Source organism: Microtus ochrogaster, unplaced genomic scaffold (assembly GCF_000317375.1).
Source record: "Microtus ochrogaster isolate Prairie Vole_2 unplaced genomic scaffold, MicOch1.0 UNK63, whole genome shotgun sequence".
Classification (NCBI taxonomy): domain Eukaryota; kingdom Metazoa; phylum Chordata; class Mammalia; order Rodentia; family Cricetidae; genus Microtus; species Microtus ochrogaster.
The window spans coordinates 203256-220180 of record NW_004949161.1 but is presented as its reverse complement, the minus strand read 5'-3'; the positions used below and the strand labels follow the sequence as shown (position 1 = coordinate 220180).

General features: G+C 39.8%; 1 protein-coding gene across 5 annotated transcripts in view; it reads left to right on the top strand.

Annotated features, from left to right (window-relative positions):
* The window catches only part of Large1 (LARGE xylosyl- and glucuronyltransferase 1), a 573700-nt gene that overhangs the window by 495325 nt on the left and 61450 nt on the right, over nt 1–16925 (top strand). For all 5 annotated transcript variants that reach the window (XM_026777408.1, XM_026777405.1, XM_026777407.1 and 2 more), the window contains one exon: nt 10752–10915. In XM_026777408.1, coding sequence (XP_026633209.1) covers nt 10752–10915 — 164 coding nt within the window. The remainder of the gene's footprint in view (nt 1–10751; nt 10916–16925) is intronic.

Below are 16925 nucleotides of genomic sequence, written 5' to 3'. Positions count from 1 at the left end.
TGTAGTGACTGCACCAGGAAAGGATGAGGATATGGCCCGTGGTGAAGTGTAGTGACTGCACCAGGAAAGGATGCCATTCCAGCACTCACACGGCAGCTCGTCGTCTCTATAACTCCAATTTCAAGGGATCTGATGCCCCCTTATTGCTTCTATGCCACTATGGGCATGTGGCATACATACACATATGCCGGCAAATACTGAAAAACTTAAAATGAAAATAAGTAAATGAATCTGTGAAGACACAGTGGAAGGGAAGAAGGAAGGGACAGTAGTACCTCCCTCAGAGTTTGTGTCTCATAGCAGGAAAACATAGTGAGCTCATTGATAACCAACCACCCAACCACCCAAGCTGTGAGGAAAATTTATTAGCTAATAACCAGTGATACATAGCAATGACTAGTGAAAAGCCAGGCAGATTCTTTCTTTGGGGAGCAGCAAATTGGAGATGAGGAGGTAAAATTGACACTGAAACCTAACTGACAAGAAACTCAGCTGTAGTCAAATAAGGGAGATACAGATACATTCCAGGCAGATGATGTGTCTGGTGCCGCAGACACAGGACTGGTTTGGAGAACAGGGTAGGGACTAGTGGGTGGCACAGAGAAGAAGACATAGCAGCTAATGACCAGATAGATGGACATGTGAGCTGACAAAGGTTTTTTTTTTTAAATAATAATAATAAATTAAGTGAGAGTATCTCAAACTAGAATTTTCCTCTGAGACTGGCAAGGCTTTTATAACTGCCTTAGGTGTCCTGAGAAGTCTTTTAGACTCCCTGTGGAAGGTAGGAAGACCTTCCTGGCCTTTGATGGAGTAAGTGATCACATGCTAATACCACCTTCTGAACCCCAGTGAACTTGCTCCTTACTCCTGCTTTTCCCTGTATCCTCCTAGACTCCTCAGTATCTACAGTTCTCTGCTGGCAACAGAGAAGGGAAGTCAGAAAGCACTCGAATCTCTTGGGCACTGTTTCTATTCACCCCATTTTCCTCAGCTTTTCTCTTTGCTCAAATCAGAATTTATTCTCAGCACTGATGGTTGAGTGCCTGCTTGGAGTTTTGTCCCAAATGCCCAGTATAAACTCTGTTCTCCATCATTTCCCCGCTGTGACTGTCTACCCATCACCTGCACCCCTGTGTTCTCAGGGTTAAGCTGTATGCAAGCTGCCACTTAACAACCCCTGGTGAAGCAGAGAATCCAGGCTTTCCAGGTCTAAGCACTCAGCACCCCAGTCTCTCCCAAGTACCATGTACCAGCTGCACTTCCCCATTGGTCCTCTATCTGTGTGCTTTCCCACCACCTAGAATACCTTGTCTCTGCCTGGCATGTTTAAATGTTCTCATTTAACGGTGGCCCAGAGTAACCCCTTAAGTAAAATTCTGTGATCTGTCTTATTTTCTTTCCATCATAGCATATGTTACTATATGCAATTACATAGACTGTTTCTTTTCTGTTTTGTTTTCATCCTCAAATATAAAGCTTCTAGGTTGGAGACTTTGAACCATTCTCCTCTCAAATCTACTCCTATAACAGAACTAGGCACATGAAAGATACAGAATGAATGTAGTAAAGAATTAGCAAGAATAAAGCATCAGGTAAAAGATAAGGCAGGCAAGTGAAGAGGCAGAAGCAGAGGCAGAAAGCAGTATGATGGTGGCTTCTGTTTGACAGTAGCACAAAGGCTTTGGCTGGGTTGGGAGTTTGGGCTAAAGCCTGTTGATTTTATAGGCATTCTCACATTTACATTAGAGAGAAGTCAATGCAGAGAACAGAATAAAAAAGAAAAGACTGACACAGCAAAGTCACTCAGAGACTGTGTTCCAGTCCAGGTAAAGAAGTGATAATGGTATTGAACTTCATCAGGATCAGCAGGAATGGAGAGCTCAGTTGAATGGATTTGTAGATTGTAAGGACAGGTAAGAAAGCACTCACGAAGACAGCAGGTCCATGTAACCTATCTAACTAACTCTGAAGCCCCAAAGCAGAATGGTGATATCCCAGTGCAGCTGCAGGTTTAGACATGACATGACAATGGTAAAAGCCCCTCTTGTTTCTCGTAGTATTTCTTACTTTGCAAACCCTATAAGGTATTTGTTACTGGTTGCATTTTTAGAGAAGGAAATGGAGGTTTAGAGAGTTAAAATCACAGAACAGGGTGGCGGCAGACCAAGAGCTAATATCAAGCTCTCATTTGTATCTGTCACTATTCCTTCCACTGTTAAAAGTGTCCCCCAATCACCACTCTTCCTTATCATGACCCCTCTTCCATTTCTTCATAGCATTTGTACTGATTGATATAGTCATGACATCTGTGTGTGTGTCTATCTGTGTGTCTGTGTGTATTTGTGTAGTGTGTCCTCCACTGTTGCTCCCAATTTATCTTTTGAGACAGGCTGTCATTGAGCCTGGTGCTCACCAATTGGCATCAGTGCCTGGCCCCGTACTTCAGGGATCCACCTACCTCCACCTTCTTATACTAGAGTTAAAGACGTATGTAATCATGCCTGACCGTTTTTATGTAGAACTGAAGATTTGAATTTAGGTCCTCAATCTTACATTGTGTGGGAAGAAATAATTTTAGGATACACAAAGAGAACACAAAGCAAAATAAATTTGGCAAGGCATTTTCTTTTGGCAATATGAGAGGTGCATCATGATCAAAACCAGGCTAACAAGCACACCAAAGCAGGAAGTTCACCAAGTTTTAGTTGTAGCAAAGGTAGTGTCTGGGTCTCATCCCATTAGTGGCTGCTCAGCCTTACAGTCTGACTCAGTTGTCTAATTGATGGGAAAGGGCATGAGAGAGTCAAATACCAAGAATATCTTTATGTTGGGCAAACAAATACAAGATGGAGCAAGATTATGGAGTCCTGAGCCTTGGAGAGTAAGCTCCCTTCAGTAGAAAAAAGGTGCTACTTTCTCAAAGTAGCAAGCACATTCCCCACTCCATTTTCCCAGCCTCAATTCATGATGTCAGCTTTCCTCTTTCTCTATCAGAATATTTGTACACACGAACAGACTGCCTGCCATCCGTTTCTTAATTATTCTTATTAACTGTAAGAACTGTAACAGTTGTTTGCCTAAAACGTACATTTGCTAGATGGAAGAAATCTAGCCCTGGACAAGACCTGTGACTCTGAGTGTAGTCCAGTTTTCTGTTTTCTCATCTGTAAAACAGTCATCCAGTTTAATCCATGAAGGCCATGTTTAGAAGGTTAACAGTTAAGGTGTCCAGTGTACCAACCACTCTGGGTAAGTTCTTATGTGTGTTAGGAAGGAAATGCTTATGTGAGACATCTTTCCTTCCAACCTCTCTGAGGTCTCACGTCTCATCATCTCTTAAATGAAGAAGGCTCACAAGTTCAGGTCCCTTATGCCATGAAGGTGATAGACTGGCCATCTCTGAAGCTGTGTTCCCTGATACTAAGCTCACTAGGAGGAAGAGACAGTAGCATCACCACGGCTCACTTAGAAGTTAAAACTAAGACACATACAAAAAATTCTATAAAAAACTTTATTACATCGTTCTGTTGAGCACTGCCAAGGAGCAGATGGCTTGTGTGAAAGCATCTGTACCCCCAGAGAGACCTCAGAGGAAAATCAGAATGTATTATTGTACTCATGGGTCAGCAGCATGCCACCAGCTTTTCAGCCACACAGCTACAACTAGCCCAACATGGACAGTTCTGGGGCCCTAGAGATGGGCTAAGCAAAGCCATCTGTGACCCTCTGTGAAGATGTTAATCTCCAAATCCTTAAAAATCACAGTGTGGATAGGTAGATCAGGGGAGGAGATGAAAAGAAGAGGAGCCTAGGATCAGGAGATTCTGTGTGCAGATACCTAGATACAGGATTGACCTTTGTAACTGGCTTTTTAGTTCTGGGTCAGCTCCACCTTGTACAGAGTCTACTTCCCCTGACACTCTGACTTCTGTGGTCATATCCATATACCCATGTAATTCTCTATCTTCTTATAAGATTACCTCATGAAAAATATGTGGGAATTAACCTGACTTGTATAAATTTTCTGTAACTCCCTGTACAATGGAACCAAGGATGTGAACTTGATAGACTTCAAAAGACAAAATAAGTTCAGGTAGTACAATGGCCAGTACTGTCAACTTGACAAAATCAAGAGTCACTTGGGAGATAGATGGACCTTTCAACATGCCTGGGGGGATTATCTTGCTCTGATATAAGAAGACTCACCCTCTCTGGTTGGTACTATTACCATTACAGAGGATCCTGAACTGTGTGCTTCATGGATTCATTGCTTTCTTTTGACTATGTACATATGACCAGCTGCTTCAAGCTCCTGGTAATTTGACTTTCTCACCTTGATAAATTGTAACTTGGAAGTGTAAACTAAAGTCAATCTTTTATCCCTTAAGTGGCTTTTTTTCAGAGCATTTTAGAATAAAACAGCAAAGAAACTAAGAGAGGCATTTTGGTAGCTTATAATAATGTGGCACCAGCAGCTGTGCCCCCAAATCAAGTTGTACTCATGATCACACTACTTTCAAGCTGGGAAGCAGAGTGACAGAATCCTTCCTAGCACCTAGGAGATTCTGAATTCCCATCCCAGCACCACAACCAAAACAGAAATTGCTGGCTTGCTTTTCTGCCTTTCCTTCTAGACTACATGATCTATTGAAATACAGAAACAAAGGCCTTAGGTTCATTTCTAGAGTAGAGATTGATATTAAATAAGAGACTGTTAATTGTGTGTGATAGAGAAGCTAATGCTAGTATCTGGGAAAGAGGAGGCCATGTCTTTCCTTTTCTGTCTTCTCCAAGTCTAATCAGGGCCTGCAGATAGAACCCTTCTGAACCTTCACTGAACACACTTGAATGTGACCTCTTCCATGAAAGACTGAAAGTGGTTTCCAGTTTGGTCTTCTGTGTAAAAATGTTCAGGGTACCTGAAACTTATTGACTAATACACACAGCAGATAATAGTGAGTTAGTGATATTTCTCTCCCTGTCTCTGTTGTCCAATAAAACTTGACTTCTTTTTAGAAGCCATAAGAAAGAAGAGCCTTGGATGAGATTTCAGGAGATGAGTATGGTGCCCCAAACCATCTGAGAAAAATCTCTTGGGCAACACCCCCCACTATGTGTGTGTGCATGTGTTTGTGTGTGTGTGTGTCCTTGTGTAGGCCAGTGATACACTCTGGATATCCTTCTCTGTTATTTTCCACCTTCATTTTTTGGAACAGAATCTCTAACTGGACCTGGAGTGGAATGGAGCAACCTCTCTTGTCCCTCAGCACTGAGGTTACAGATGGGCACCATCGTTTCTAGCTTTGATGTAGGACTCAGGCCCATGTGCTTGTGTGGTAAATAAATGCTTTACTCACTGAGCTACCCGCTAAGCCCTCCTCATTTCCTCATCTTTAATTTGAGAGCATCAGGACATCTCCTTACCACCTCATACAAGTATCAAGAGAAAACAAATAGTGGATATGAATTCCATTTAAAGACAAAGTAATTTGGAAGCATAAGCAATATTCTTATTGTTAGCTTACCCATCAGCATTTTATCTGTTGTTCTAAGGTATCAGAGTGAAAGAATTCTCAAGTGGCCTCTGAGATTCCTTCTTTGTCCATTGAACTTTTTCGTGATTACTTTCTTATTAGGCAGGGTGTGCCTTGTGAGGCAATACCAACTACTATAGCATGCTTCAACATCCTGCACTGAAAAATCCAAGTGAGTTTTTGTAATTGGCATGTAATTCTTCTCCAGGTTTATGAGCCAACCACTTCCTGTCTTGTCTCTGCCTTCCATGAAGCCCTGGATTTCTCTGGGGAACTCTTTGACTCTGGCTTTCAGCCAAGAAAAGAACATGATATTTGTGTCTAAGTGAGACTCAAAAGTGGTAGCCCTACAAGCCTATCTGCCCAAATGTCAGAAGCTGGAAATAGAGCCCAGCTGTGTGCCCAGAAAAATCCAGTGTGGGGACTGGTGAGCAAAGAATGTCCCTGCTACTTTAAATAATGTATGCACTATGTCTTCCACAGCTGTCTAGTAGATCTAAGTCCATCTGCTCGCCACTTAAAAGCCAATACTCAGGAGGTAGGAGTGGGTGGAGATGAAATCTAGTTATTTCAGGGCTGACGCTGGGAAAATAAAGGAAGATAACCCCTCAAAATTCTACCTGAAGAACTTTCCAACACAGAAGGGCTTTTTATAGAGAGCAGATAGTCTTCATTCAGTGCATGTGTCTGTGTCCCTTGACCCTGACCGTAGTTACAAATATATTGCTTCCTCTAACTTATTTTAGGGTTTGTTGATATTTTGTGTGTGTGTGTGTGTGTGTGTGTATTATCTTAAACAAGAGTACAGTATGTAAGTGTTACAGCTCTTAGGGAAAAGCTTCGCCAATGCAGATGTTACAGCTCTGCTCTGGTGGCAGGGTCAGCGCATTCTCCAGGGCAAGTGTTAAGCTCTAAAGTGCATGTGTCGGGAGCTAAGTAATGCCACAAAGTCATACCACACAACAAACTTTACACAAGAGATTATTGGGAGGGAAAAACCCAGGAGGCTGGCTGCTTCTGCTTGGGTGAGAATCAGCAGAGAACTTAGCAGAAGACAGAATATATATGGAGTTTCTTGAGAAGATTGAAGGATTATATATATATCCTTATCTTGGGGCAAGCTCAGGGATTGGTGGGATTTTCTGGCCTGATCTTGAAGCTTAGGGATTGGTGGTTTTACTTTTGTTTTTTTGTTTTTTTTCCTTAGTTTTTTACTTGGGTTCAAGCTAGGGGCAGTGTGTTCTTCCCTGGGCCCTAGTCTTGCGTCATGTCAGGGTCAGGGTGTTCTTTCCTTGGCCCTTTTACCCTACACAGTAGAATTATCATTTCCTTTCTTATTCCCTCCTACTCCCCCCTTTCCCCTGTCCTTCTCATTCTCAGCTTCATGGCCTCTTCTGTAATTTTAATAGTTTATGTATGTGTTACATACACAACATTCTGAGCCCACATTTATTTTAGTGTTGCTCATGTGCATGTATTTAGAGATGGCCACATAGATATGCTGTCATTATGCAAATCTGTTTAGTCAACCATATTGTTGAGATTTCATTGTTGCATATTTGCTGCAGTTTAAGCACCATAACAATCCATATCTTTTGTATAAGATAGTGCACAGAGTTAAAAAGTAAGGCTATTCTAGTATTAGCTGAAAGCACCAGATCTTCTGATGTGTGAACTTAAGGAAAGCATTTCTTAGCAGTTAACAGCTTCATTATTTAAGCCCGCTTTTACTTTTCCCCCCTTGCAACTTTGTCTCACTATGTAGCCCAGACTTGCCTCAAACTTGAAGTCCTCTCCCTTACCCATTGTACCGTCAAGCCCAACCCTTGATGTGACTTTTCCTTAGAATTTCGAATGCCCGAAAGAGGAAACCAAATTAATTCTGCTGAGGCAGCTACCAGAGGAACGTCACTGTTGCATAGCCACAGAACCATCTAACTGAATAATTAGAGCTAGGAAAAAACAAAAAACCTCTTTACATGATAGTGACATGGTGACAACAAAAGCTCAGCAAAAAGTCCTTAGGTTCAGTACCTGCTGCTGTGTTCACTGATCATACCATCTTGAATACTTGGCTGAACCTTCCAGATTGTAAAGCCTTCATCAAAAACGCAGGACTGAGAGGCACCCTAACATGTGGGACTGGTTTGAGGATTAAATGGGAGAACCTGCCAGACCTACTCCAAGTAACCTACAGATTTTCCAAACATGCTTTGTGAAGCCCGATCTCTTTATTCTATTGTTGAAATGAATTTTCACATAGATCACATAGAAAATGAGGGTTGGTGTTATCTGGTTCTGGTTTTCACATATCTCCATAATGTCACTGTTTCTTCACCCTGCTGTAAACAGAAGTCCCTTTCTCCAGAGCTGGGAACACACTTCGGCTAAACCCTCAGGCATGTCCAGTCATCATTTCAGGCAGCTCAAAGCCAGTCTAGACCATTGTCTTTCAGGATAGAAAGGCAGAACAGAAGTGCAAACTGCTTAAAGGACCATTTTCTTGAGTCAAATTTTGCCTGTGCCTCAGTTGGTTGCCCAAAGAAACAATTTAGGAAATGTATTTTATCTTAGAAGAAATACATCTTTTGTTTCTTTTACTCACTTGGCGAGAGTCCTATTTTCTTCTGTGGCTAGAAAACAGGGTGCAGTAGCCTTCAGGCCTGTTAATGAAAACATTCCCTTCAGCCCAGTGTATCTCTGGGGACATTGCCCAGTCACTGGGTGAAGAAAACACTGCATTGAAGCAACTGGTATTTTCCTCTTGAGACAACATCAGCCACACATACAGCAATAAGCCACCCAACATTAGAATTTGAAAAAGTAAGTAATGCAATCACATTCATTGTTTAAGTCCATGCAACACTTTTCACTTTACAAAGCACTCCTGCATGCATTAGCTCATTTGGGAAAATTGCAGAGAATTTGCTAACTACAGGAAGATATATAGAAGCAATAAAATTTATCTTTGAATCCATCACTCACAGAAAACTTTTTGTTAACCTTATGTTTTCCTCAACTGAGTTTTAGTGGATATCCTTTTTTGTTTGTTTTTGTTGGGACCTTACTATATATACAATTTTCTCTTTTTTTAATGGCACGCTTTGTTAAGGCATATTATGTTTTCTGACATTCCATTTGAAGCTCCTATCTTCTGTGAAAGAAGTAATTGTGTAGTGTGAAGTGTTCCTGGCTGGACGTTCGAAGGGGGAGGGCCTAGGTTTTCTCCTTTGAAAAAGAGATGTGTGCTAAGGGATTTAAAATGTGAGACAGTGCACCCCAAAACATTAACTTGGCACCCAACACCCAGCACCGAGCAGCTGTGTTAGGTGCATCCCATGGTGGTAGTAGTAAAGGTACTACGAACATGTAGCTGGCATCTGGGTACCCTGAAGTCTCACAGGCAGATCTATCTGTCTTAGCATCTCTGTGTGGTATCCAGACAGTAACACCTCCTAGGTGACCATCACACTGATGGTTATATGTGAACTTGAGTTTGTATGAATCACACACCACTGATACCGTGAATTTCATAAAAGAGAACATAGGTGCTCTAGAACTGCATCCCAGCCCTCTCTGCTAGAGCAAGCTACACCTTGGTAGTTCTGGAGTCATTTTCCTTGATGGTCACTCCCTTTCTTAGCATGAAGTAATTGATACCAACAAAGGCTTATATAGCTTTTAAGGTGCTTGGGGTGTCCTGGGTTTAGGGGTTCTAATTTGAATGGGGTATAGCTCTTGCCTTTAGAATTCATTCTATGGGTGATTTAGAAAGTATTTCCTAGAGCCATTAACTTGATAAGTTCTTTTCCATTGGTCCATGTAAAGAGAAGTAAACCCCCCATACATTTCATTGTGTTGTCAGCAATAATCTTGCCACATAAATTAAGATACTTGGTTGAAAACTCATCAAAGGAAGATGTGAGTCTTGAAAGCTCACATACAAACATCCATACATACTTTTCCCTTCCCTCCACAAAAGCAGAAATCATGTGCCTTTTGCAGTATATTAAAGCCACAAAGCAAAACCAAGGGGAGACAAAACCAAACATCTTCCTTCAAGGAGTTTGTAAATGTTTCTTTTCTGAACTGGAAACTGTTCAATTACAGTGTGGAAGAGAGAGAGAATGTCAGAGATAATCAAGGCACAGAGAAGACACCAATGAGAAATGGAGGGAGCTGTATATATAGAATGAAAGAAAGGTTAAAAAGCCACATGGTACAACATAGTATAATAAAAGCAGGTAAATTTAAATTATAAGAGCTAGACAGACAAGCCTAAGCTAAGTCCACACTTTCATAATTAATAATTAGTCTCTGTCATTATTTGGGAGCTGGTGGGACAGAAAGAGTTGTTACATGATTTTGCCCAAGGGTACTTACAATACAAGCATGATGAGTTTATTCAGTAGCCATGTAAAAAGCCAGGTGTGTGACATACACTTTTAATGCCAGTGCTAAGGAGTCAGAAACAGGCCAATAGCTTACTTGTTGACCTGCCTAGCAAAATCAGCAAACACCACATCCCAGTGAGAGACCCGACCTCAAAACGCCAGGTTAATTGCTTCTGAGGCTGTCTTCCACATGTGAGCGCACGCACGCACACACACTTGTTAGCGTGTTAGGTGAGCTAGGAGAAAGGAGTAGAACTAAAGATAATATTCTACTAATAAGCCAGACTTTCATTAGAAAAAGTAAAAGAGAAAGAGGTTGCCCTGGTTAAATTAAATTTAAAATAATAAATGGACAGAGTTTTGTGTCATTAATGCATTTGCTTGATTCTTCTCTCGTATACCTGACCCAAAGATTGAAGTATGTAGTTCCAGGAAGACAAAAGCATCAGGTCACTCAGAAGCTTTCACATTTGGGATTTCCTCATCTGGAAGTATCTTCTTTGGGTTAGTTGAAACTAGATCACCATTTGGCTGACTTGCCCCGAAAACCCTCTGTTTTATTTGTGAGAATTTTGTCTGGGCTCTATTTGTCAGTGAGCATCACTGTCTCTCTTGGCAACAAGGGGGCTCATCTCTCATTCATATGGAGAAGGTGCCTGCCTTTCTGGTCACCCTTTGAAGTTAGAGTAATGGCTCAGGAGATAAAATAGGAGTCCTTTCTGTTAAAGTACTAACACAGGAAGGACAGACAACTGCAGACAGGCTCCTGGGTCACTTGGTGCCTTTCCTCCTATCTCCAAACCCTTTTCTTCCTTTGCAGCTTCAGAAACAGCTGTCAGAGCTGGATGAGGATGACTTGTGTTATGAATTCCGGCGAGAACGCTTCACTGTTCACCGAACCCACCTGTACTTCCTGCACTATGAGTTCGAGCCTGCTGCTGACAATACAGATGTTACCCTGGTAGCTCAGCTCTCCATGGACAGGTACGATCAATGATGTCACCCACCACACAGTCCCCATAACTGATGATCTTTACCCCATGGAACAATGGAAGATGAGCGATGGTCTCCCAGACTTGGAATATCAAGTTGTGTTAAATCTAAATCATCTTCCTCTTGCTGCACAAGAGGGGTTTCCTCTTTTTGTTATCAGTGTTGCTTGAGGATAATAATAAGAATTCGTTCATTAGGAGTAAAGCCCTGCTGAAGAGGCTACACACTGGAGCTTAGTTACTGCTCTATTGCTGCTCTGAAGAGACACCATTATTAAAGAAACCACTTCAAAAGAAAGTATTTAATTGAGGGCTTACTTACAGTTTCAGAGGATTAATCATGAATATCATGGTGGGAAGAATGTAGGCATGGGACTGAGAACTTGCATCCTGATCTGCTGGAAAGAAGACAGAGTGAGAGAAATACTGGGCTTGGCATGAACTTCTTAAACCTCAAAGACCTTACCCAGCAACATACTTCCTTCACCAATGCCACACCCCCTAGTTTTTCTAATACAAGTGCCACTCCCTGGTGACTAATCATTTAAATATATGAGAATGTGGGCACCGTTCTTATTCAAACTGCCAGTGTGGACCCAGCAAAACATGGCTCATTTCTCTTCCTCATTTGTGTCTTGATGTAAAGTCCTTCACTGGGCATTTCCCAGTGGCACTGCTGTTACGGTGGCCCTTTCTCAATTACAGTCTGATAGGCAGGTTCTTAACCATGACAAGGGATAACTGAGTCACAATGAGAGCTTTTGAGACAAATTCATACCCAGGATCCATAGCAAACCAATTAAGACAGAGTCTTTGTTTTGGTGTTGTTTTAAGTTTGGAGTGTGTAAACCAGGACCAGGAGTATAGATAGATATCCATAAATAATTTAGTAATATTATAGTGGCAATAAGGTCTTTGAAGGGACTGGTATAGATAGTGTCAGTCTGTTTGGGGATCTTCTTTAGATTATGCCATTAGGCAAAATCTTCCTAAGAGACATATCTGTAGAAATGTAGAAGGTAATGAGGAAAGCTAGACACAGACAGATGAACTAGCAAATCCAAAGGGTCTATGGTTGGAAGGGTGATGGTTTGCACAACAATTGGACAGAAGAAAAGCATAGCTATACAAATTATGTTAGCCATGGACAGTGTTCATGGATCACCTTTAGCTGAGTTACAGATGGTTGTGAACTGCCTGATGTGGCCAATGGGAAACAAACTCAGGTCTTTGCAAAAGTAATACATACTCTTAATTGCTAAGTCGTTCATCTCTCCAACTGTTACTTATATTTTTACAAACCTCACTGACTACAGGAAATGAAAGGATTTTAAGCCCTGAGGTCACTGTCCTAGAGATAAGCACATTTCCTCTCCCCAGCCATTTGACATAGCTGACTCTCATCTTTAAGTTACACACGCCTCAGTGGCTGCCCTTATCTGGTACACTTTGTGCAAACGGAGATGTTAATCTAATTAATGTTAATCAATACAAAATTAGGAGTCAAATATTGGGGTAAGAACCTGAAAGATCAGAGAATCAGTAGCAGCTACCACTAGCTTCCTACCTCTTTGTTCCTCTGTCCAAAAAGGACAAGGGCTCCTCTCTCAGCCCTGCCTTGCCATGTCCTGTCTTCTCTCTCTCAGTCCTCCAAACCTAGCTAGCTCTGCCCTCTGACTCCAAGCAAACTTTATTTGCTAGCACACAATCAAATTATCACTCATTTACCCCTTTTTATATAAATAAAAAACAAAGGTTTTAACTAATGGAAAAACAATATACAATAAGTACAATAACTATATACAAATATATATAAGCAATAATTACATTAACAGTGTCTAATCCATAGCATGTGACAAATTCAGAGAAAATACTCCATTTTATCTTGGTGAGGCCAAACTGTTGTACTTAATTCACTTTCTATCCTAACTTATAATACCAGCCCAAAAGTATCTTTTTATGTCTCTCAACCTTTTTTTTTTTTACACTTTACACTTTTTTGTGAGTTTCTTTTCTAAACTGACAAAGAAAATAACCATAGATATCTGTTCTTAACTCTATCAGAGACCTGAGAAGGTTATAATATTACCTGGGTAAACAGGAAGTGCAAAGCAAACTAAGAAAGGACAGAAGTAGCTGACTGCCTGGACATTCACCGAAGGTTCTTCTGCAACCTTGGGGCATCCATACCTGGCCTATAGGTATATATGACAGAAATTTCTGTGAAGCATGATTTTTGAAGGACTTTCCCACCTTTTCTTGGCAGAGTTCGGCAGTCACTTTCTTTTGTTCCCTGATTGTCCAGTTTGGACAGCACACTGTCAGCAGTTGAGGCAAGGGTGGTTTCTTGCCCAGTGGCTAACTTTCACCACATAGAAAGTAAACTCCATTTGGATTTCCTTTGATGCCTATCATCTTTTCTGAAGTAGATTGGTGCTCCCAGGAACAGACATGTCTCATTGTCTTAAAAAAAGAACCTTATGTTATTAAAATATGTTAAGTGCCATATTTTGTAGATTTCCAAGGTTTGGAAGACCACCTGTTTATAGAAAATATCTCTATTTGACCTCGAAAATATACCTAACCTGAGTACAAGCTTGATCATAATAGGTGACTAATTACTAACCTGCATTTCTTTATTATCTTAAATACTTTGTAATAATAAATTTTGAGGATCAGAAATTTAATTACATTGTTTGATGAGCTGTATAGGTACAATACACTGAACAAGAGTAGAAATCTATGTACAATATTTTCTAAACAAGACAACCTTAAGTTTCTATCAATATATAAACATGTCTTTAATAAGAGTAGAAACATATATCGTATAACAAAGATAGCTTCAGATTTGTATTATTGTACAAAAACCTATACCTATACCATTGTAAAATATGTAAGAGTAGTATACTTTTTTGACTTTTAGATTCAATAATCTATATTTTATCTTATAATATCTATAGCCCTCCTTTTCTTTTTTAGAATGAGATCCATGAAACTAATATCTTTTGTTCAACTTTTTCCTGATAATTACCAATAAAAACTTGTAACAAAACCACCTAATTGATGGCAAATATTCATAACCCACCAAATGACCAAAACCTGGCCACCCCACCTATTGGGGATGTGAGTGTCATGTTCTTAAAATTACTTTCTGCTGTCTGGATATGGCAGCATCTTTATGGGAACTTGAAAAATGGTGGAATAATTGCAAAGTCCTGGGAGAGCTAGCTGTATCATTTGTTTCCCAGTCTCCTGTGTAGTGGGAAAGTGCAGGGCTTCTCTCAAGTCCTGGCTAAAGTAGTCTATGAGGCTGAACCATCTCAGCTAGCCACCTTGAAATTGTCCTGAGCATTTTGTAGTCCAAAGCTGATCTTTGTGTGGTGTTTGTCAGCTTAGTGGTGTTACCACAATCCAGGTGGAATCATCATTGTAAGGCCTCATACTCCTTTGGAGATTTCAAAGGTCTGTATTAGGTAGACATGGTCATGATTCACTTAAAGGTTATATGCAGCATATCTCAAAGAAATTAAATGACTAAAATTTGTTATGTACGTCCAGAGTGAAAAACTTAATTCCTAGTTTCCTGGTAGAGATTTAAATCAGAAATTATGAGCAGGATGCTAGATGAAGCCTTTTTCTAAAATCAGGTTGTACTCTATATGACCATTAATATCATGACAAAAAGTTTAAAATATAAATAAAACCAAAGTACTATGAAATTAGTGACAATAGAATACTTGTTAATTTTGGTTTTTCTTCTGTCCCATATCTGGTGGCTTTTCTGCCATGAGACAGATTTTAGATTTTCCTTTTAACAAGCATGCTAGGGTTTAGAGGAAAGAGCCGTGCTCCAACTCCAAAATCAGTTTTAATTTTTAATTAATCTGTGACTTCAAAATGATCATTTGCATTATATGTATGTAGAGAGCACCAGAAACAAACATTTGGGAAGATTTATGAAATTTTACTGTATTGGAATTATGATATACCAAAAGGCCAGTTTTCTCTGGATGATTCATCCTTTTTCTTCAGATGTCTCATTTATCAGTGGTTTTCAGATTCCTTAGTTTGGGCCTTCATTCTCCTAGAAAGGCAAAAACAAAACCCTGCCCCAACCCTACCTTTGGGGAGTTTCCCTTTTGGCAAATTATATCTGATAAAATGAACAACATTTGTTAGTGTTATAAGTTACTTTAGATTGAATGGTCATGCTGTTTAATAAACTATCACCTCTTCTAACCAAGAGGTCTTTCTTCTAATCTAATCTTTATCAGTGTTGATGGTATCCATAGCTTTTTTTTTAACTTACAATGTCATTTATTTGTATTTTTATCTTTAGTCTTTGATAATTTATAGAACTTTGCCAAAACATTTCCTTTATGGTATCTCTGGAAATTTTTGATTTATCTTCTAAAATTGTTCTGTTATCCAGAGCAATATGTTTTTGTTTTGTTTTTACAATAGGCATTAGGTCCTTTAAGTAATCTGGAGAGAAGTTTCCCCTATTATGACAGGGAATGACTGAACTAAGTTTGACATGGGGGCCTGTGAGAGGCCCTCTAAGTCATTTCCTGATGACAAAAGGTTACCTTGCCTGTCCCTTGTTGATCTGCATTCATTGATCCAGTATTGGCCTTTGTTGTGCCTTCTGCATACTCCAGAAGGCACAGGCCTTCTGTTTGGATTATTCTTAGAAAAAAATATTGTTTCTAGGAACGCCCTGCCTACAATCCCTTTTTAAGTGACTTGGTTTAGCACAATGAAAACATATAACATTTTGATTTTTCTTCAAGCCTCTGGAAATCACCTCTCCTATCCAAGTATCATCATGGTTATGAGATTCAATATGAGATTCTTGAATCCATTCATCTATGGTTGTTGATCTTGCCTTTAAAGGCCTAATAATTACCCCCTTTCCATTGTGAATTAGCATTTAAAAAGACAAACATTCAATTATTATTTGTCTGAATTCTAGATTTGGTATCATTGGTATCATTCTATTTGCAACTGAAGTCAATCTTTGTAAAAAAAAAATTAATGAAGGTTTCTTTTGGATACTGTGTAATTTTAGAAAATGGCTCAATTCTCTTTCCGACTTCTTTAACTCTGTCCCAAGCATTTAAAGTTGCTGCATGGCTTAGAGCCAAGGTGTGATAATCACATATAGACTGCCTTTGAACATCAGAATAATTGCCCTCTCCATGAAATTGGCCATGGGAAATTTCCATACCTCTAGCCCTACTTCATTATTCAATGGTTTCATCTTACCACCTGGTCCTCCACTGTAATTGAGGACCATGTTCCAATACTACTCTAATCATGTCTTTCCAGATGGACAATTCTGTTATTAGTTGACCATAATTTGACATCTCCCTCACAAAAAGTGAATGCATACCTTACGAACCTATTGCCTCCTTAAATCTCCTCAAATCTAACATTTCCACAGGAATCTAGTCAGCTCTTACATAGCCTTGGGGATACCTGTTACTTGGTAGTTGTTCCTGTAGGGTGACTAGAGAAATTAAAGTTGTTTTTTTGATAATTTTGGGCTGTTTCCAATATAATGGTGAGGTTGGTTCTCCTTTTAATTCTTCTGCCTTTGTCTCAATATCTCTATCTGTTTTAGGAAGTTTTTCTAAAGCTTGTAATGTATCAATCAAAATTGCATTATTTTCCTCAGTAATTTTTCTAAGGCCTGTTTCTTGGTGCTCATATAAACCAACTTTTTTATGGATAAAACAGGAATTATCAAACAGATAATGTTTATAATTGACATTATGTAGATCCCAGCAAAGTTAATTATCCCCTGATTCAGTTCCATTTTTAAACCATTTATTGTGCAATCCTACATAGACCTAACTTCCTCCAATATAATAGTGTTTCCCATTTTTTAATGGTGGAAAAACTCTTATCTTTTTTTTTTTTTTTGGTTTTTCGAGACAGGGTTTCTCTGTAGCTTTGGAGCCTGTCCTGGAACTCCCTTGGTAGACCAGGCTGGTCTC